This window comes from Topomyia yanbarensis, chromosome 3 (genome assembly GCF_030247195.1).
Source record: "Topomyia yanbarensis strain Yona2022 chromosome 3, ASM3024719v1, whole genome shotgun sequence".
Lineage (NCBI taxonomy): Eukaryota > Metazoa > Arthropoda > Insecta > Diptera > Culicidae > Topomyia > Topomyia yanbarensis.
The window spans coordinates 82,507,021-82,528,566 of record NC_080672.1 but is presented as its reverse complement, the minus strand read 5'-3'; the positions used below and the strand labels follow the sequence as shown (position 1 = coordinate 82,528,566).

The window sequence follows — 21,546 nt, the reverse complement described above, 5'->3', positions numbered from 1 at the left end:
TCATTTGGAGTTTTGTATAAGGAAGAAATGTGGACAACCGTACCGACCATTTCAATTTGTTGGGGATTTGATAAATCGTTGGGAGTGAATTGGCTAAGAGGTTTAATGTCACTCCTTTTGTCTGATGGTTTTGGGATGGGACAGAGGTATTTAGTCCTCCCCTGGACAATGAGCCTAGATTATAGCGCTCTCTGAAATGATAAACAAAATTGGCGAGAACGATTAATTAGTACTGGACATAAATACAAAAACTGCTCAAACAGATCCGAGAACCGAATAAAAAGAAGAGGAAAACCAGATATTACCCCGCTCTCCGTTTTGCGTCGAGTATAATCCTGGGTTTCACCAGCAACTAGCTAAGATACATTTGCTTGCGCTTGCAAAAAGTTTAAAGCAAACCACTAAGCACAAGTTCGGCGAATTAACAATTAAAAGGACACACTCTAGTAATAAATATAAAACGAACATGGGTTTTAACCAATATCGATAAAAGAATAAATGAACGATACTCCCTTTTATGCGGCACCGTTGCACTATCAGCATCTCCGGTCAAATGTGCCGAACGAACAGCTGAGTAATTTTCAACATTCATATTGTACACTATTGTGGTATCACTAAGAGATACACTCCTCTTGTTCCAGAACACAAGCGTAATCGGGAGAAACTTGAAAAAATATTCGCGGTATCTACTGACTTACAGGTTTTGCTTCTTGCTTAAAGTTTTGTGGTACATTTAGGTACTCGAACCACTACTTTCAATTCTTCTAGATTTCTTTACGAATCTGTTTCCGATTTTTTGATTAAACTCAAGTGCGATACACAGTTTAGAAAGACTAACATTCAATTGACAAATGTATCCAAGAAAAATATTTTACAGATTTTTTCGAACACCGATAAATGACACAAGAAACAAATTTCGACCGCACACAGGCATTGCTTACTTCCTCGGCAGCCGGCTTCCTAGAACAATAAACACATGACAACACTTTTGAGAGTTACATGTGAATCAAGATTTGTGTAACTCTTTGTCCCATCCTACTAACAAAAACTCCTTTCCGTGGCAAACGTAGAAACGTGTACTCGGTCTCCATGACAATGTTTGTTACATTAACATTCCTTTCCTTCCCCGATGACTGTATGGACGTAGTCTTTATATGCATTTCAAACTATATAATTCTCGAAACGTGTACATTGAGAATGGATAGCCGCTATTAGATCCTATTCGATGATTCTCTGTGCAGTTTCGCTTGTCCTGACCAATCACAGAGTAAGAACTACAAATTGTATGGTCATCGTACTCATGACAATGCTCATGCTCATTGTCAAATCAATTAACGTGTGGCATATCTTTTTTTGTTGGAGACGAACCACTGCGACCAGTATTTAGATCTATTGTGGCATATCTAACTCAGTATACCCAAAATTGACGTTTGCCATAATATAGCACGATAGTGACGTTATATCATAGCTATTTCAGTACAACGACGCGGAGATTCTTCTAGCTGTGCAATATTCTGCAGTTCTAACAGTAAAATACGTAAAAAATGCAAAAATTTATAAATAACGCCTATACGAGAAAAAATAAAATAGGTAAAACTATGTTTTCGCCAGTAAGAAGAAAATTATTTAAAACCATCTTTGCGCGCGAAACGCACAAAACTTATCAATAAATTTGTTTAGGAATTTTCGATTCAACTTCGTCTTATTGGAATCCGACAGTAACTTAATGACAAGGCTAAGCTAGGTCCTGATTGACGCTAGCTCCAAAAAAATGGAAACAGTATTTGTGTGTCGGAGCAAACATGTAGTCCTATGATGTCCAACAAAAAAATTTCTACACTAAGTAGAAAAATAGCATAGTGCATATTGCATTGGCTTTCTAATCCAAACCAAGTTTCCATTTCACTAATTCTCATCAGCTTAATCATAACTCTTTTTCTTATCGGACATTACGCAGGACTAGGAGTATGTTCAGAAACACAGTGTTTTCGTTTTTTGAAGCTAGTGTCAATCCGGCGCTAGCTTATCCCTGCCACTAAGTTATTGTCGGATTCTCACGAGACAAAGTTGAAAAGCAAATTCCACGACTAATTCAAAAAATAGTGTTGAAAATAGTGTCTTCTCCTTCACGATCTTATATTCGTGCTCGTAAAATGTTGATGCTCAAAACGCAAAACACAGTTCTGTTGGAATATTTCCTAAGCAGTCTTGCTTTGTCGAGGTAGCATCATGGTACTTCAAATTCCAAAAATCATCGTCATACATAATTGAAGGAATGAATTATGAATTCGACAAACCGAGTTCGTTTTGCTTGCTGCCGCCCCGCCGGTGATAACGAGCAAGGTTTGCGTGTGAAAATACCTAACCGACAGCCGCCGTGCGCACTCGGTGATAATCCTAATAAAATGGTGACCCCATTCGTATGATGGCTCTGTTGATGCGACAATGACGCGTCAACAAACTGCGGTAAGCGAAACAAGTTGTACCCGCATATAGTCGATCAGAGCGTGTCACATTCATCATTTCGTCATGAGAAATATTATCATACACTAAGACGATGAAAACGGTCGAATCGTTTGTTGGCCATAAATTTCATACCTATAAAGCGCTCCTAGTCAAACCTAATTTAGCATGGAAAATATATGACTAATTACACGGACAGATTAAGTGCGCTTGGTGGTTGACCAATCACAATAATGCTCATGTTTAATTTTTCGCCACAATCTAATCACTACTAATCTTGTTCCCTTTTTCTTCCTTTTCAGTACAAGAGAGATCAAGCCCAACCAGAACGACATAGGACGTAAAGTGAAATTAAAAAATCCAACCGCTCGTATCAACAACATTCCTAGTAGTAATACAGTGTTAAGCAAACGTGATTCGCTGCATAGTTCCAGCAACAACTACAGCAGCAGTAACAACAGCAGCAATGCTGTGAATAGTAATTTATCTTCGTCAGTTCCCGCGCTCGCAAACAACAACAACAGTAACCACCACAACAACCACCACCATAACAACAGTAGCAGCAATAATAATAATAACTACAGCAACAACAACATCAATAGCCAGCTGCTGTCGGCGGCCAATAACAACATCAGCAACTACAACAACCTGTCGACGTCCCCAAAGCTACCGAAAAGCAATGGCCTGCAGCACAACAACTACAACAACAACAGCAATAGTAACAACCATCAGTCGGTGGCGGCGGCGCATCCCGTGCAGCCTAAACCCGGCTATCAGCACACGGTGCACGATCCTCCCCATCAGCAGCAAAAGTCTGAAAACGGTATCGTTCCCAACCGGGCGACGAACGGGCGAACGCAGCATAAACCCGGCAATCCGGAAATTATGAAGCGTAACATTAGGTAAGTTCGCCGGTCAATTCAAACGATTCCAAATACCCCATAGAGGAACCCCATTGCCCCTACAATGTTACATTGTCGTTCTTTCACTTTCCCGAACAGAGAAAGGTTGATCCATCTACTAGCACTAAAGCCATATAAAAAACCAGAACTGTACGCAAGAATAGCTCAAGGTAATTTGCTCCTACCGGTCCATAGGTCAAAAATAGTTTCTTATTAATTTTCTTACTTTGCTCATGCTTACTCCCTCCCACCCCGATTCGTCAGACGGTGTTCGCGGGCCGGAAAAAAATTGTATAACACAGGTACTGAAATCCATCTCCAGCATGCGGGATAACGTCTACTATCTGCATCGGCACATCTGGAACGATGTGCAGGAGGACTGGCCGTTCTACTCGGAACAGGACCGGCAAACACTCAAAAGGTCCAACACCCGACTTCAGACTAGCCCCAAAGCTAGGCTGTCCGAAACCTGTAAACGGATACTAACGACCACTCTCTTTTTCGTTTGTTGTTCCGGTTTTATTTTTTAGGCGGAAACCTCAAAATCTTACACCTCCTCTCAGCTCGGACGGCGGCTCGTCCACCTCGGGACAGAGTCCGTCCAGTGCGCACAACGGCAGCAGTCCGCCGTCCAGCGGCAAAAGGCCATCGACCGGAGCCGGTCACGACGACAGTAGCAGTGTCGGCAGTATGCCCACGTCCAAGAAACCACGAATCAGTCACTACAAGAAGGACGTCCTACCGGATATCAATCGGTAAGTGGCCCCGGGAAGGGGTGAAGGATTTTTTTTCGTTATGGAGAGTGAGAGGAAAGTGGATTTGTTCTTTTATGTTTTTCATTGCTATTTATTCAGTTTCATCGGAAATCAATGGCAGAAATTAAGATACTGGCAATTCCAGATTTGTCAGTCACTGTTGGACAGGGTCAGCTTTAGATCATGCGGGAGAAATCTGTGTCTATGGTTAAATTTTATGTTTCGATCCCATAAAGTCATATATGACCCCTACATGAAACCTGCGGCCCTAGCAAACTTCAAACACAGATGATATGAAAAAGTTCTCAAATCAAGAGACAAATCGAGGCGAATCTCTGTTGCAAAATAACAGTTTCCTAATCTGTTTACGATGAGCACAGATATCGGTTACTAAGCGTTGCGTGTATCCAATTCGTACTCCTTGAACCCGGGTTGCTCCTAAAATGGATTCGAAATACACATTGTCAAAAGTATCTTCATTATCTAGAAAAACTCCTGAACTTGAATGGTGCTTCGAAAAAGCTTTTTCAATATAAGATTTCCCTGCTGGTATGCAAATTGCATTGCGTGAAGCGGGTGCTTGGTCAAGCTCGTAGATAACGCGATCGTGGGAATGAATTTTACAATTATTTCTCGCCACCCTAATAGCATGTATAATCTGTTGCAAGCAGAAAAATTAATATGCTTGAAATGTTCATATCCTCTGGAGCTGGAATGATTCTTTTTTCTGAAATCTCGAACGAAGCAAAACTTTGAACTGCTCATTTGATCGACTCGGTTGTAACAATTTACGAGCAAATGCCGTAGAAACAGAACATACTAAAAGATCTCAGGAATAGTCATCGGCGATGGCTTCGTACAGCCATGGAATCTACTATTCTCGTTGAGAATTGTATTTCATCGTTTCCCTCTGGATGACGATTTCAGTAGTCGATGCGCGCGTGAGCTGCTAGTGTCTTTGTTTTTTACTTATTTCAGGCTCATTTTTTTCATTTTCTTTTCGTGAGTAAATTTGAGTTTCTTGTTGAAGCTTCGTTTTGCTTACGACCTTGATCTTTTCCTTTTGTTAGTATGGGCAGGCAGTCGCACAAGCTCGAACTAAACGAAAACCAAAAACTTATACTAAAAAAATCGGACAAAAAAACCGAAAATGATCGTTGAAGTATAAACAAGAACCAACATTCTCAATGGCCGCCTCTCCGGAGTTCATGTTGCTCGATAACGATTTTCGGAATTTGATCACCCTCGACTTTCGTGCATATTGCTATGATCGTATATTCGTCTACCAAGCCTCTCCTGATGTTTTCCAATTCCTGCTAACGCAATTCCTCTTCCGTGATGCTCTCGAAAATGCAGATACTCTCGTTCTCTATCAACAGCGAGTGTCGAACTAACATTTCCTTCCTTCCCTGGCAGAAGAGCATTGGGCGTGGCTGCCGACGTTATTCACCATTTTATGAAAATGTTGAGTCAGTGACATATTCACAGTGAGAATGATTCGGTCCCCACTAACATCATTTTATTGGTTCATTGTGTTTTCACTCACCCGGTCAATCACGAAGTGCAACTACGGGCACTCTATCTATGCTAAGCTAACCTAGTGTCGTTGAGTCCTACCACTTATACCCAAAGGTTTTACAACCATTTCACTTTTTGTGTAAATTTAGCGAATCAACATAAATGTAAGGCATATAAAGTCTAATGTCTAAAATCTAATATCACGAATCTATAAGCTACAACCTAAACTCTAAATCTTAGGATCTAAAATATATTTTAGATCTGTATCTAAAGCCTTAAATATAAAGTCCAAAATCTGAAATCTAAAATTTTGAATCCAAAAGCTAGAAACTAAAATCTAAAATCTGAAATCTAAAATCTAAAATCTGAAATCTAAAATCAAATCTAAAATCTAAAATCTGAAATCTAAAATCTAAAATCTAAAATCTAAAATCTAAAATCTAAAATCTAAAATCTAAAATCTAAAATCTAAAATCTAAAATCTAAAATCTAAAATCTAAAATCTAAAATCTAAAATCTAAAATCTAAAATCTAAAATCTAAAATCTAAAATCTAAAATCTAAAATCTAAAATCTAAAATCTAAAATCTAAAATCTAAAATCTAAAATCTAAAATCTAAAATCTAAAATCTAAAATCTAAAATCTAAAATCTAAAATCTAAAATCTAAAATCTAAAATCTAAAATCTAAAATCTAAAATCTAAAATCTAAAATCTAAAATCTAAAATCTAAAATCTAAAATCTAAAATCTAAAATCTAAAATCTAAAATCTAAAATCTAAAATCTAAAATTCAAAATCTAAGATCTAAAATCTAAAATCTAAAATCTAAAATCTAAAATCTAAAATCTAAAATCTAAAATCTAAAATCTAAAATCTAAAATCTAAAATCTAAAATCTAAAATCTAAAATCTAAAATCTAAAATCTAAAATCTAAAATCTAAAATCTAAAATCTAAAATCTAAAATCTAAAATCTAAAATCTAAAATCTAAAATCTAAAATCTAAAATCTAAAATCTAAAATCTAAAATCTAAAATCTAAAATCTAAAATCTAAAATCTAAAATCTAAAATCTAAAATCTAAAATCTAAAATCTAAAATCTAAAATCTAAAATCTAAAATCTAAAATCTAAAATCTAAAATCTAAAATCTAAAATCTAAAATCTAAAATCTAAAATCTAAAATCTAAAATCTAAAATCTAAAATCTAAAATCTAAAATCTAAAATCTAAAATCTAAAATCTAAAATCTAAAATCTAAAATCTAAAATCTAAAATCTAAAATCTAAAATCTAAAATCTAAAATCTAAAATCTAAAATCTAAAATCTAAAATCTAAAATCTAAAATCTAAAATCTAAAATCTAAAATCTAAAATCTAAAATCTAAAATCTAAAATCTAAAATCTAAAATCTAAAATCTAAAATCTAAAATCTAAAATCTAAAATCTAAAATCTAAAATCTAAAATCTAAAATCTAAAATCTAAAATCTAAAATCTAAAATCTAAAATCTAAAATCTAAAATCTAAAATCTAAAATCTAAAATCTAAAATCTAAAATCTAAAATCTAAAATCTAAAATCTAAAATCTAAAATCTAAAATCTAAAATCTAAAATCTAAAATCTAAAATCTAAAATCTAAAATCTAAAATCTAAAATCTAAAATCTAAAATCTAAAATCTAAAATCTAAAATCTAAAATCTAAAATCTAAAATCTAAAATCTAAAATCTAAAATCTAAAATCTAAAATCTAAAATCTAAAATCTAAAATCTAAAATCTAAAATCTAAAATCTAAAATCTAAAATCTAAAATCTAAAATCTAAAATCTAAAATCTAAAATCTAAAATCTAAAATCTAAAATCTAAAATCTAAAATCTAAAATCTAAAATCTAAAATCTAAAATCTAAAATCTAAAATCTAAAATCTAAAATCTAAAATCTAAAATCTAAAATCTAAAATCTAAAATCTAAAATCTAAAATCTAAAATCTAAAATCTAAAATCTAAAATCTAAAATCTAAAATCTAAAATCTAAAATCTAAAATCTAAAATCTAAAATCTAAAATCTAAAATCTAAAATCTAAAATCTAAAATCTAAAATCTAAAATCTAAAATCTAAAATCTAAAATCTAAAATCTAAAATCTAAAATCTAAAATCTAAAATCTAAAATCTAAAATCTAAAATCTAAAATCTAAAATCTAAAATCTAAAATCTAAAATCTAAAATCTAAAATCTAAAATCTAAAATCTAAAATCTAAAATCTAAAATCTAAAATCTAAAATCTAAAATCTAAAATCTAAAATCTAAAATCTAAAATCTAAAATCTAAAATCTAAAATCTAAAATCTAAAATCTAAAATCTAAAATCTAAAATCTAAAATCTAAAATCTAAAATCTAAAATCTAAAATCTAAAATCTAAAATCTAAAATCTAAAATCTAAAATCTAAAATCTAAAAACTAAAATCTAAAATCTAAAATCTAAAATCTAAAATCTAAAATCTAAAATCTAAAATCTAAAATCTAAAATCTAAAATCTAAAATCTAAAATCTAAAATCTAAAATCTAAAATCAAAAATCTAAAATCTAAAATCTAAAATCTAAAATCTAAAATCTAAAATCTAAAATCTAAAATCTAAAATCTAAAATCTAAAATCTAAAATCTAAAATCTAAAATCTGAGATCTAATATCTAAAATCTAAAATCACTTCTCAAGTCTCACGTCTACCGTCTCACGTCTTACGTCTCAGATCTTACACCTCACTTCTCACGTCTCACATCTCACATCTGAAATATGAAATCTCAAATCTTCATTATCAAATCTCCATTTCCAAATGTCCAATTTCCAATCTCAAATCTGAAATCCGAAATTTCAAACCTCAAATTTCCAATCTTATATCTCACCTTGCACGTCTCACATCTCAAATCTGAAATATGAAAACTGAAATCTCAAATCTCCATTCTCAAATCTAATTTCAAATGTCCAATTTCCAATCTCCAATTTCAAATCTGAAATTCGAAATTTCAGATCTCACATCTCAAATCTCACGTCTCCCATCTCACTTCTCACGTTTCATGTCTCACGTCGCCCATCTCATGTCTCACATCACACGTCGCACAGCTCACATTTCATATCTAAAACATGGAAACTAAAATCTCAAAATTACATTCTCTAATCTCTAATTTCAAATGTTCAAGTTCCAATCTCCATCCTCCAATCTCCAATCTCAAAATCTTCAATCCAAAATCTCACTTCTCACGTCTCACATCTCAAATCTGAAATATGAAAACTGAAATCTCAAATCTCCATTTTCATATCTCCAATCTCAAATGTCTAATTTCTAATCTCCATTCTCCCATCTCCAATCTCCATTCTCCAATCTCGAATCTGAAATCCGAATCTCACGTCTCACGTCTCACATCTCACCTCTCACGTCTCACATCTCAAATCTGAAATATGAAAACTGAAATCTCAAATCTCCATTCTCGAATCTAATTTCAAATGTCACGTCTCACATCTCACGTCTCACATCTCACATCTCACGTCTCACATCTCACGTCTCATGTCTCATGTCTCATGTCTCATGTCTCATGTCTCATGTCTCATGTCTCATGTCTCATGTCTCATGTCTCATGTCTCATGTCTCATGTCTCATGTCTCATGTCTCATGTCTCATGTCTCATGTCTCATGTCTCATGTCTCATGTCTCATGTCTCATGTCTCATGTCTCATGTCTCATGTCTCATGTCTCATGTCTCATGTCTCATGTCTCATGTCTCATGTCTCATGTCTCATGTCTCATGTCTCATGTCTCATGTCTCATGTCTCATGTCTCATGTCTCATGTCTCATGTCTCATGTCTCATGTCTCATGTCTCATGTCTCATGTCTCTTGTCTCTTGTCTCATGTCTCATGTCTCATGTCTCATGTCTCATGTCTCATGTCTCATGTCTCATGTCTCATGTCTCATGTCTCATGTCTCACGTCTCACGTCTCATGTCTCATGTCTCATGTCTCACGTCTCACGTCTCACATCTCAAATCTCTTATATATGAAAACCGAAATCTCAAATCTTCATTCTCGAATCTCCATTTTCAAATGTCCAATTTCCATTCTCCAGTCTCAAATCTGAGATCCGAAATTTCAAATCTCAAATTTCCAATCTCACATCTTACACCTCACATCTTACACCTCACTTCTCACGTCTCACGTCTTACACCTCACTTCTTACGTTTCACGTCTCACATCTCAAATCTCACATCTCAAATCTGAAATATGAAAACCGAAATCTCAAATCTTCATTCTCAAATCTCCATTTTCAAATGTCCAATTTCCAATCTCTATTCTCCAATCTCAAATCTGAAAAACGAAATTTCAAATTTCCAATCTAAAATCTCACTTCTCACGTCTCACGTCTCACATCTCACGTCTCACATCTCACATCTCTCATCTCACATCTCAAATCTGAAATTTGAAAACCAAAATCTCAAATCTTCATTCTCAAATCTTCATTTTCAAATGTCCAATCTGCATTCTCCAATCTCTAATCTGAAATTTCAAATTTCTAATCTCAAATCTCACACCTCACATCTTACACCTCACTTCTTACGTCTTACGTCTCACGTCTCGTCTCACGTCTCATGTCTCACGTTTCACGTCTCGTCTCACGTCTCATGTCTCACGTTTCACGTCTCACGTCTCACGTCTCACGTCTCACGTCTCACGTCTTACGTGTTACGTCTTACGTCTTACGTCTTACGTCTTACGTCTTACGTCTTACGTCTTACGTCTTACGTCTCACGTCTCACATCTCTCATCTCACATCTCACATCTCGCATCTCAAATCTGAAATGTGAAAACCAAAATCTCAAATCTTCATTCTCAAATCTTCATTTTTAAATGTCCAATCTCCATTCTCCAATCTCTAATCTGAAATTTCAAATCTCAAATTTCTAATCTCAAATCTCACACCTCACATCTTACCCCTCACTTCTCATTTCTCACTTCTCACGTCTCACATCTCACATGTAACATCTCACATCTGAAATATGAAAACTGAAATCTCAAATTTCCATTCTCAAATCTCCATTTTCAAATGTCCAATTTCCAATCTCCATTTTCCAATCTCAAATCTGAAATCCGAATTTTCAAATCTCACATCTCAAATCTCAAGTCTTACATCACAAATCTCACGTCTTCCGTCTCACTTCTCACGTCTCATATCTCACGTCTCACATCTTACGTCTCACATCACACGTCGCACATCTCACATTTCAACTCTAAAATATGAAAACTATAATCTCAAATTTCCATTCTCAAATCTCTAATTTCAAATGTTCAAGTTCCAATCTCCATCCTCCAATCTCAAAATCTACAATCCGAAAATTCAAATCTCACTTCTGACGTCCCACGTCTCAAATCTTAAATCTGAAATATGAAAACTGAAATCTCCAATCTCAAATGTCTAATTATTAATCTCCATTCTCTCCTCTCCAATCTCCAATCTGAAATCCGAAATTTCAAATCTCAAGTCTCACATTTTAAATCTCAAATCCCACATCTCATGTCTCACATCTCAAATCTCCATTCTCAAATATCCAATCTCCATTCTCCAATTTTCAATCTCGAATCTGGAATCTAAAATATCAAATCTCCAATCTCAAATCTGAGATCCGAAATCTCAAATTTCAAATCTCAGATCTCAAATCTGAGTTCCGAAACCCGAAGTCTCCAATCTCGGATCCCAAATCTCCAAATTCAAACTTCAAATCTCAAATTTCAAATATCAAGTCCCAAATCCGAGATTTCAAATGCCAAATCTCCAATCACAGATCTCAAAACTAGAATCTCAAATCTTGTATCTCAAATCTTAAATCTCCTATCTTCAAGCTCCAATAATCAAAATTCGAAATTTCTAATCTCAAATCTCCAAACTTAAATCGCAAGTCAGAGATCTGGAATCCGCAATTTCAAATATCATATCCCCAATCTCAAATCTGAAATCTCAAATCACAAATCTCCAATCTCCATTCTCCGATCTCCAGTTTCCAATCTCCAATCTCTAATCTCCAATCTCCAATATCTAATCTCCAAACTCTAATCTTCAAACTCAAATCTCAAATCTGATTTCTGAAATCCAAAATCTGTAATCTCAGAGCTCAAATCTCCAATTTCCTATCTCCAATCTCCAGTCTCAGATATCAAATCTCCTATCACAAATCCCAAATCCAAATTTCCAATATCGCATCCTCACTCTCAAATCTCTAATCTCCAAATTCCAATCTTCAATCTCAAATTTGAGCTCTGGAATCCAAAATCTCCAATCTCATAGTTCAAATCTCCAATTTCCAATCTCAAATCTTCAATCTCCAATCTGAATTCTGATATCTAACACCCGAAATTTCAAATCTCCAATCTCCAGTCTCAAATATCAAATCTCCAATCTCAAATCGCAATCTGAAATTTCCAATATCATATCCCCAATCTCAAATCTCTAGTCTCCGATCCCTAATCTCCAATCTTTAATCTCCAAACTCCAATCTCCAATCTCAAATCTGAGTTCTGAAACCCAAACTCGCCAATCTCAAATCTCAAATTTCCACTTTCAAATCTTAAATCTCAGATATCAAATCTGAGATCCGAAATTTCAGATCTTTTCAGATCTTCTCCGGTCTTCACAGATCTTCTCAGATCTCAAATATCTGAAATCTCTAATCTCCAATCTCTAAACTCCAATCTCCAACCTTCAATCTTCAATCTCAAATCTAAAATCAAAAATCTGAGATTTGAAATCCGAAATCTCAAATCTGAAATCTGAGATCTGAAATCTGAGATCTGAAATCTGAGGTCTGAAATCTGAGATCTGAAATCTGAGATCTGAAATATCAAATCTCTAATTTCAAATCTGCTATCTGAGATCTGAAATCCGGTCTCCAATCTCAAATCTCTAATCTCCCATCTCAAATCTGAGATTTGAAATCTGAAATCTGAGATTCAAATCTGAGATCTGAAATCTGAGATCTGAAATCTGAGATCTGAAATCTGAGATCTGAAATCTGAGATTTGAAAACTGAGATCTGAGATCTGAAATCTGAGATCTGAAATCTGAAATCTGAGATCTGAGATCTGAAATCTGAAATCTGAGATTTGAAAACTGAGATCTGAGATCTGAAATCTGAGATCTGAAATCTGAGATCTGAAATCTGAGATTTGAAAACTGAGATCTGAAATCTGAGATATGAAATCTGAGATCTGAAATTACAAATCTGAAATCTGAGATCTGAAATCTGAGATCACAAATCTGAAATCTGAGATCTGAAATCTGAGATCTAAAATCTGAGATCTGAAATCTGAGATCTGAAATCTGTGACCTGAAATCTGAGATTTGAAAACTGAGATCTGAAATCACAAATCTGAAATCTGAGATTTGAAATCTGAAATCTGAGATCAAATATCCGAAATCTGAGATCGGATATTTAAAATCTTAGATTTGGCTTTTGAAATCAGAGATCTGAAATCTGGGATCTGAAATCTGAGATCTGAAACATGAAATTTGAAATTTCTCAGTTCTTATGACAAAGTTCCTCTGGTAATTCATCAAACAAAATTTATGGAATTTGCTGCAAACAAAATTGTTAACACTGCCCATAAGCGCTATTAGGCTTTACACCAACCGACATAACCCCGCAAAATGACCCAGAAGAACTTCGTTTGACAACTCTCGGTGGTTTGTTTACATGGGAGATACGTGAGTTCGAATGTAACAGATGAGCACCCGTTGCACTCGCACTCGCGCACCGGACAAAGTAAACAAACCACCGAGAATTGTCAAACATGAACTTTATTCATCATGAGCTCATTCGTGTCGTCATATTGTAGAATTCAATTAGGTTTTACACCAACCGACATAACCCCACAAAATGAGCCGGATGAACTTCGTTTGACAATTCTCGGTGGTTTGTTTACATAGAAGTTACGTGAATTCGAATGTGATAGATGAGCACCCGTTGCACTCGAACTCACGCAACTGACGAAGTAAACGAACCACCGAGAATTGTCAAACGTGAACTTCATTCACCATGAGTTCATTCGTGTCGTCATCTTGTAGAATTCAATTGTATAGGTTCTAGCTTGAATCTTCCGCTGTGGAATGTACAGTGTGGATACGAGTGACTCGCCTGGTCAATATCCGAGGTAAATTTCATATTGTTACCTAATGAAAATTTTAAAAGTCAAAGAAATAAAAAATGTTATTACCTTTGATGGTTAATCAGAAGCAAAGTAGAAGATATCTCGTAAGAGGGCCCATCATATGTAGATCTGAAATAGGTTAACGACTTGCTTTAACCCTCAACTGATAAACCATACGTTCCAGTTGGTACGTATTGACCAAAAATACCTTGCTTTTATGAACCCCAGTTAAACCGGAGTGCCATTTGCTGCACGCTTTGTGGACCAGCTGTTCGTCGAATCTCTTCAGAAAATCTGTCCTGAGGAGCTGTCATTTCGGCTGCACTTGTAAAGCTTACGAGGAAGAGGAAAATATTGCCTATAATCTCAAATCACCTTATATTCTGGTGGACAATTTCAATCTAGGAAACAATTAGCTACAAAAAATACTTCACACTACCTTTCCAATTGCCATTTTCTCTCTAATCAACGAGATTTTCACACATGATGCACAGACTACTCTGTTTCTTTTTTTTATTTAACCTAAACAATCACAACCTTCCACAATATCCGCTCTTTAGGCGTGGCGTAACCGACTCCAGGGACACTAGCAATATGAATCCACGTTCCAGGGAGCACGACGACAGTAGTGTACGCTCGTCGAAGCACTATCGCAACGGGTAATTATCACCATCATTGACTAGATTATGTCGTGTACTGTAGGCGCGTCGCAACATTGCCGAAGCCCTTTTGGCTTGGTTATAGTGTTTTTTTTCGGAACATCGAATTTCAAATGTCCGCTTCCAATGCGGGTGCTGGTGTACGGTGTGGGTGGCTTATTGCTTGCTTACCGATTTTTGTTTTGTTGAAATGCGAAGGTTTTCGCCGAGTCGATCCTCGCACGGTGGAAAATTGAAATTGGAATGATCCAAGTAGCCGGAGGTCACTAACAGCACGGATGTCATATTTTCAGATCAAACGTGACACCAAACGCGCAGGAATCTGAGGACAGCGGGGTAAGCTTGAGTTACTCACTGGTGCCGAATGATGTGGCACGAAGGATACAGCAATCAACCGGGGAGATGACGGACGTGATGGCGGAACGGGACAACTACGACGACCAGATCAGTGCGTACCGGGAGGATTCGAAGAAGGTGAAAAGCTTGAAGGATGATTTTAGGTAATTGTTACGCTAAGGATATATGCGGTTGTATGACTGACTGACTGACTGACTGTTTCATTGTAGTGATCAATTTACCAGGATAACCTCGGTGGAACAACGGCGTCAATATAAGACTGAATTTGACAACGATTTTCAAGAATATCGTCGGCTGCATCAAATCGTTGAGAAGGTGTCGCAAAAGTTTGCTCAGCTGGAAGAGGATCTGCAACAGGAGAGGCATAATGAGAGGCGATATAAGGTATAATATGGTTTTAGTTTGGACATTGGGAAGAGTCACGATTTTGTCTTTTGCATTTACAGGACATACAAAGGCAAATTATCAAGGAGTACGATGAGAGTATAAAGGATATTCGGTTTCAAGAGACTAAGCAAAGGTAAGTTGCGCAAGGATTGTGATAAGATCATACCTCACTAAAATAACTGTCCATTTCGTGTTCAATCCACCCAGGTTCAACTATCTACACAACAAGCTATCTCATATCAAACATCTCGTGCTCGATTACGACGACGCCATCACCAACGGGCTATGTCGGCCGCAGGAGAATTACTGACGATTAGTGAAGCCTGTAAAACAGCACCCGTCGCAATTCGTATGTTGATGACACTAAAGGCCACCTACCCGCGTTAATCTTAGCGCATTGTCCGCTGCACTGAACCTCAACTGATGTCCCCGGTTTTCCGAGAAGTTATTAGACTATCGGCCTCGGCAGTGCAGGGCTGAAAAAAAAACTCGTGCTTTCAATGGTGAAAAACTAATACGAAACACATGAGGGGAAGCAGCAAGCAGCAGAGCCACGGCAAGCGATCCTTTGTTACCTTATATTAATTATTTGTTTAGCAGTTAGCAGTAGAAATCCAGCAGCCACGAAGAACCCTATCCTTAACCAGGGAGAAATCAGCCGGAAGGGAGAAAGCATTTTCATAGTGAGTGTGATTGAATCGTGCCACTTTCTCGTCCGCGGGATAAGCCTCCCGATCAAGCAGTAAAGTCGTCGAACCGCACACACGCACATGCGCGCGCGTGAATTATCGCGAAAACTTCTCGCGACGGTGGTGCTCGTTCGTTCCCCGCCTTTCCCCATCCAGTAGCAATTAGTCATTCTCGTCATCGTCGTACTCGCGGTTTCTCGCCACAGAAAGATTTACACCTTCCCCCCACACACGCAAACAGGTATCTATTCGAAAAAAACAAAATCTAGAGAAAGAGAAACTGTTCCAAAGTTACAGCACTAGGAAACCGAAAAGAAAAATGTAGCGAAATTATTTTTTTGGATCAGCATAATGCACACCTTCCCTCCTTCCACACATGCACACATCTGTGGGGGAACACACATACACACATATAAGAGAGAGTGAGAGACATTATCAAATGAATTGATTTCTAAGGATTTTTCTTTGAATTACTTGTAGGAGTTTATGAAACTTAACTAGTTAATTGAATGTTAGCAGAAAAGAAAGCAAGCGAGAGAAAAGAAGAAGAAGCATAGCAGTAAATATAGGAGAAACCAGAGAGAAAGCTCGAAGTCGCCAAGAGAAAATAACGTTATTCTAGTAGGATTTTTTGAATTAATTTTTCTTAGTTTTCTCGTTTTTAATTCCTATTGTTTCATTGAGCGAAGACAATTGTTCCCTTTTAAACAAAAAAAAAGAGAAAGAAAATGAAAGCTGAGCGAGGTAGAAAAAGAGAAAGAGAGAGAGAGAGAGAGAGAGCGACACACCAATGGTTGTTATAGAGTGAAAACAAAGTCGTGATATTCTGTTTGCTTTCTTCCATAAAATAAGCGGCAACATATTGTCGCAAAAAATTGCCAACAATTGTTACAAAACGAAAAACCAAGCGGAAAGTGTTGTTTTGAGAAATCCTGGGAGGAAGAGAGGTTTACAGAATGAAAACAAAGTTGGAAATTATGGGTATTTAATTAATTTATTAGTTGATTAATTTAGGCAATTTTCAAGGAAAAAATTAACATGTTAAGAGTGAACAATCGGAGATTCCCATGCGCCCAAGCACATGCACACAAAACACGTAAACGAACACACTTGCGGCCTCGTGTGGGATGTATAATCACTCAAAAGTCAGCCAACATGCCGGCATGGACACAAAACCACACACACACATATACACACAAACATATAGAAAGACACAATCATCGATTCGTCAGACAGAGAAACTGAAACATTAGTGCCACAGAATTAGCGAAACAAAAGAAGTTGACAAAAATGTCATTGCCGAAGACGAAGAAGAAGACGACGACGATCAACATACGTTTTGATCGTAATCTCTCAGAGAAATGTTAGGAGAAAGGAAAGAAAAGAATTAGACACGGTTAGCAAGTTAAGTCTTGTTTTTGGTTTTATTAATTGTTTAGTAGTAATAGTGTTAGACAACTCGATCTGCTCCCCGCCCCTATATCGGGTTGCGAAGAAAGCCGAACAGAGTGAGAGATTCATTTCCAGGAAGGAGAGAGAGATAGAGTTTGGGAAACGTTTTGTTTTACCTATTATGCCAAGATGGTTTATGTTTGAAGTTGTTTTTGATTTACGTACTAGGGAGGATAGAGCGGGAGGTGATTGATTTTTTTGGTTTTTATTTGATTTTTCAACCTTGATTTTCGTTGATTTTCTGATTTCGTTCCGTTAGTTTGTAAGTGATCAAAGAAGAGGTTCCGAATTTATGCAGACGAAAACGAGGCGAGGTGAAGTACTAGAACGCAGGCGGAGCTTGTGTTTGTTTTGCTGAAAAGGTTACCACGTCCTGTAGGGTGAACACAGTAGCCATGACTATTGATTGTTTCCAAGTAGTCTAGTTTGTAAATAAAAATAGTCTCATCATGCGGGTTGTCGCCAATGGTTGAACAAATTAATATCTAACTGAATTTGTCACGTTCTTGGTCATTTGTAGTAATAGTAGTAGATTAAATTTTACTGTGTCGTTCATTTTCTTTTGTGCCAACAACTTTGCACCGTTATCAGCGAAAATTCACGAAATTAGTACATATCAAACATTTTCAATTAAATTTTTCAGAAAAATCAGAAATATGGATTAGCCCCTCAAAAAGTCAGGGGGTCTCAAAAAGGCCGTTTTAACTTGTAACTAGAAATGGAAATGAACGAGCGTTTTTGGGCTTTCAATTATCTCACAGGTAAAATGACAAAAATGAGGCTTATAATTTCTCAAGGTCTTAGGAGCGATGATGAAGTCACGATTTTAGCTTGCCTTTTTGAGGCTTAATTGAGCTCTTATCTGTACTTTTTCGTGCTTAAAGAACTTATGGTAGGTTTGTAAGATTTTTTTTCATTTGTTGTTTGTAGTCCTAAGGGTCTGTCTTATTTAAACTGCACACTACAAACTCATTGGCGACCTTACCTGCGAAAAAACAATCAATTGTCATTCATACACATGAATATCAATATGAAATTACAAACTCATATAATTTAATTTTTTAGGAAGAGATGCACCGAATAGCTACTGAATAATGATTAATTATTCGATCAATTAAAGGAGAATAATCAAGCGTTTGAATATTGTTTGTTTGAAGCTTTGGGAATGGTAAAACTGTCTAGTTTGTTGACCTCCCACGCCCATAGAACAACCAGGTGTCATATGTTCGGAAAGAGAGAAATGCTCGGCTAGCCATCGAAGGGTAGGGAAGAAATGCAGCTACGAAAGCCAAGCTAACAAGTTGGACGTGTTCCACAATGGCATCGCATCAGTCCAATTAAAACTTAAAATTATCACAGTGACATATTGAAGCTATTCGACAATTTTCACAAAATTTTAAACAAAAAAATGATCTGCGCCTTTAAGGATTACCGTGCTAGCGGCAAACGGAGACAATTTAAACTCTCTCGGAGTGTCAGGGAAACAACTACCTTAAGGCCTTTTGCAGGAGCTATCAGTCAACGAAAACCTATCGAAAGGCAAGGGTAGCATAGGAGCAACTCCAACGAGTTGTGATTCCAACTGTAGCCCACCCTACCAGACCTTACTCGACCCTTCTCAGGACTCGAACTCACCACCACATCAAGCGTCGCACGTGAGGAAATGGGAAAAAAGGAATGAGCTCAGTTACTTCTAGTGCATCATTTTTTTTAAAATTTTGTGCCTAACGGGCAGGATAGGAATCCCGAGAATGGAAACTACATTGACTGTAGTTGTTGGCTCAGCAATCCGCTTCGGATCTCGCAAAGGCCGACCTTACGAGGTTGTATCGGAGCTAACAAGCCCGATACCTTCCGAGAAGGCAACGAAGTCTCGCAAAGATCAGTATTGGTAGTCACAGTTTTTCTCGTAAGCATCAAAGTATCGAATGCTTCACCAAAAAGGGCTTTCATATTTATATTTGCTGACGACATTATTCCGATTGTTATTGAGGAAAAACAAAAGCTAGAATCAGGATCAATTTGCAGGCTGCTATCAACGTCGTAGACCGGTGAACCGAAGTTACCGATTTTGATATCGTCTCAGAAATGTCGTCCACTGCAGAAACTTCAATCACGTTGCATTTGATCGAACCGAAAATCTCACCGGCCTGTGAACTCTTTTGGAAGGAAACAAAGGTCTTCGATATTAGGATTGAGTGGTTGGTTCAAATGGCACATTCCTCGAGTGTAGACGCAGATTTGTGCCTTGTTTTGTCTTCTCATCATTTCCCTGATCGGAAGAAAAGGAAAAGGGGGAACAAATAAAGTAGAATTGGAAGGTTGAGAAAGATTAGTACGCATTATAAGCTCATGTCGTAGCACCCGCAAACATTTGCTAGGGCTTTGGGCTAACCTGTGCAAATTGGGAGGGTTTGGCCACCACACTGGCACCCGTTAACCCGTTCCGTGTCCGTAGAGAACGACCGGTCTAATCAGCGATTTGAACGTGGCGTGCTTCGTGCGGTGATGAAGTTTCTTGAATCTCAACGTTTTTTAGAACCCCTAGTAAGTACGACTTCTGGACATAATGTGCCTTCTGATTTCATGGTCGCTGTCACCAATGAGTCTAAGTAGATGAACCCGCCAACCACCTCAAACTCTTGGCCGTCGATCGCAATACTGCTGCTCAAACGTTCCCTATCGCGCTCAGTTCCGCCAATTTGGCGCATGTACTTCGTCTTAGATACACTTATCTTCAGTCCTCTAGTACTATAATAAATAGCAAGTAGGATAGTCATCATCTTGTCCCCTACGTAATTCGAACGGGCACGAGAAACGGCCCGAGATGACACAGAGTAGCCATAATCAGTTTTGTAAACTTCCCGGGGAAGCCGTGCTGGTCCATAATCCACCATGGGCTCTGAAGTAGATGAACAAGCGGTCTCTCGGGTCTTGATATGCACTTGAGGATTTACCTATAGCGAAGATTTGCTCAGTTGTTGATCTGCCGGTTTGATAACTATCAATAATTCCGTTCACAGGTGGAATAGGATCTGGGATGGCACCTGTTATCCACCTGTAGTTTCCACAGTCCAAGAGTGACAATCTTGTACATTGTAGTGCTGATATATCCCAGATCCTTGCGATTATTCGATGCATGCATTCCGTCAGTTTCTCCGGGTCCAACTTAAAACTTCCACTCTCAAATCACTAAACAGCCTCCTTGACCCCGTTCATAGTGGCCAGTGGGTACATCTCCGATGGCTGCAGTATCGATATGAATGTCCTAAAATGCCCGGTTATCGGCCTGCGAACCGTTCATATATTTCTTCGCAAAGCTGCTTCCACCTTTCGATCACCTCACGTTCGTTCGTCAAGATGCCACATTCATTGTATTGATACATTTCGACCCACGGTTAAAGCAGTTGCGAGAGCCATTGAGCTTCTTGTAGAGGGCGCATGTTTGCTGAAAACGAAGCAGCAGCTCCATCTCATCACTCGATGACTCTTTAAGGTTGCCCTTATCCCGAGAAAGATATGTCTGCTCTTTTCGTTTCTGTTAGCATGAGTCCACTTTCTGACGGGTGACTTGATGCAGCATTACTTCGCGTACTGCAATTTCCTCGTTTAGAAATTAGCTATCGAATCAATCGTCCCGTTGACTCCTCTGTACGTATTCCAGGAAGCTCTCCGTAGCGTTGCCTATGACTGCTTTTGTCCTGCTTCAGCAGTCTTCAAGCGGCACCTCAGCAAGCTCCTCCAACCTTAATAACGATGTTTCGTGATGCTGATGGTGTCACTCTCGAAATCTGCACTAGGACCAGGAGTTTTTTTTACATCGTCGTCTTGGTTGAATCGCTTTCACCCATACCGAACCTGCCTAGAACTTTTTGAATGTTGGTTTCTTGGGATTACTTCAATTGTCCAATGCACTACAGTTGCAGTCAACGAGGAAATGTCGCAACTCACCGCAATTTATCATTTAAAAGCTGGATGGTGGGCCCTTTTCTCACAGTTACAGCAATTTATTTATAGTCACTAGGTGACATGATTGTGAGAATAGGACCTATGGTTGTTGAACTCCGGATTCCAACACCGCGGCGCCCTCCGGAATAGAAAGGTTCACTTTCAATTCACTGTGGAGAAAGACCGTTTTAACATTTGAAAGATTGTTGTTTGATATGTAGTAACACCTATAATTA

At 37.3% G+C, this 21,546-nt stretch overlaps 1 protein-coding gene across 6 annotated transcripts in view; it reads left to right on the top strand.

Moving 5' to 3' along the window:
- LOC131691804 (RNA polymerase II elongation factor Ell) overlaps positions 1–16,813 on the top strand; it is a 408,447-nt gene extending 391,634 nt beyond the window's left edge. For 5 of the 6 annotated variants that reach the window (XM_058978461.1, XM_058978460.1, XM_058978458.1 and 2 more), the window contains exons 4-12: positions 2,766–3,365; positions 3,465–3,535; positions 3,630–3,786; positions 3,896–4,120; positions 14,379–14,477; positions 14,771–14,977; positions 15,044–15,218; positions 15,281–15,354; positions 15,429–16,813. In XM_058978461.1, the coding sequence (XP_058834444.1) occupies positions 2,766–3,365; positions 3,465–3,535; positions 3,630–3,786; positions 3,896–4,120; positions 14,379–14,477; positions 14,771–14,977; positions 15,044–15,218; positions 15,281–15,354; positions 15,429–15,531 (1,711 nt within the window). In that variant the 3' untranslated portion in view covers positions 15,532–16,813. The remainder of the gene's footprint in view (positions 1–2,765; positions 3,366–3,464; positions 3,536–3,629; positions 3,787–3,895; positions 4,121–14,378; positions 14,478–14,770; positions 14,978–15,043; positions 15,219–15,280; positions 15,355–15,428) is intronic. The other variant, XM_058978462.1, reaches the window with a different exon arrangement.
- The last annotated feature ends 4,733 nt before the right edge of the window (positions 16,814–21,546 follow it).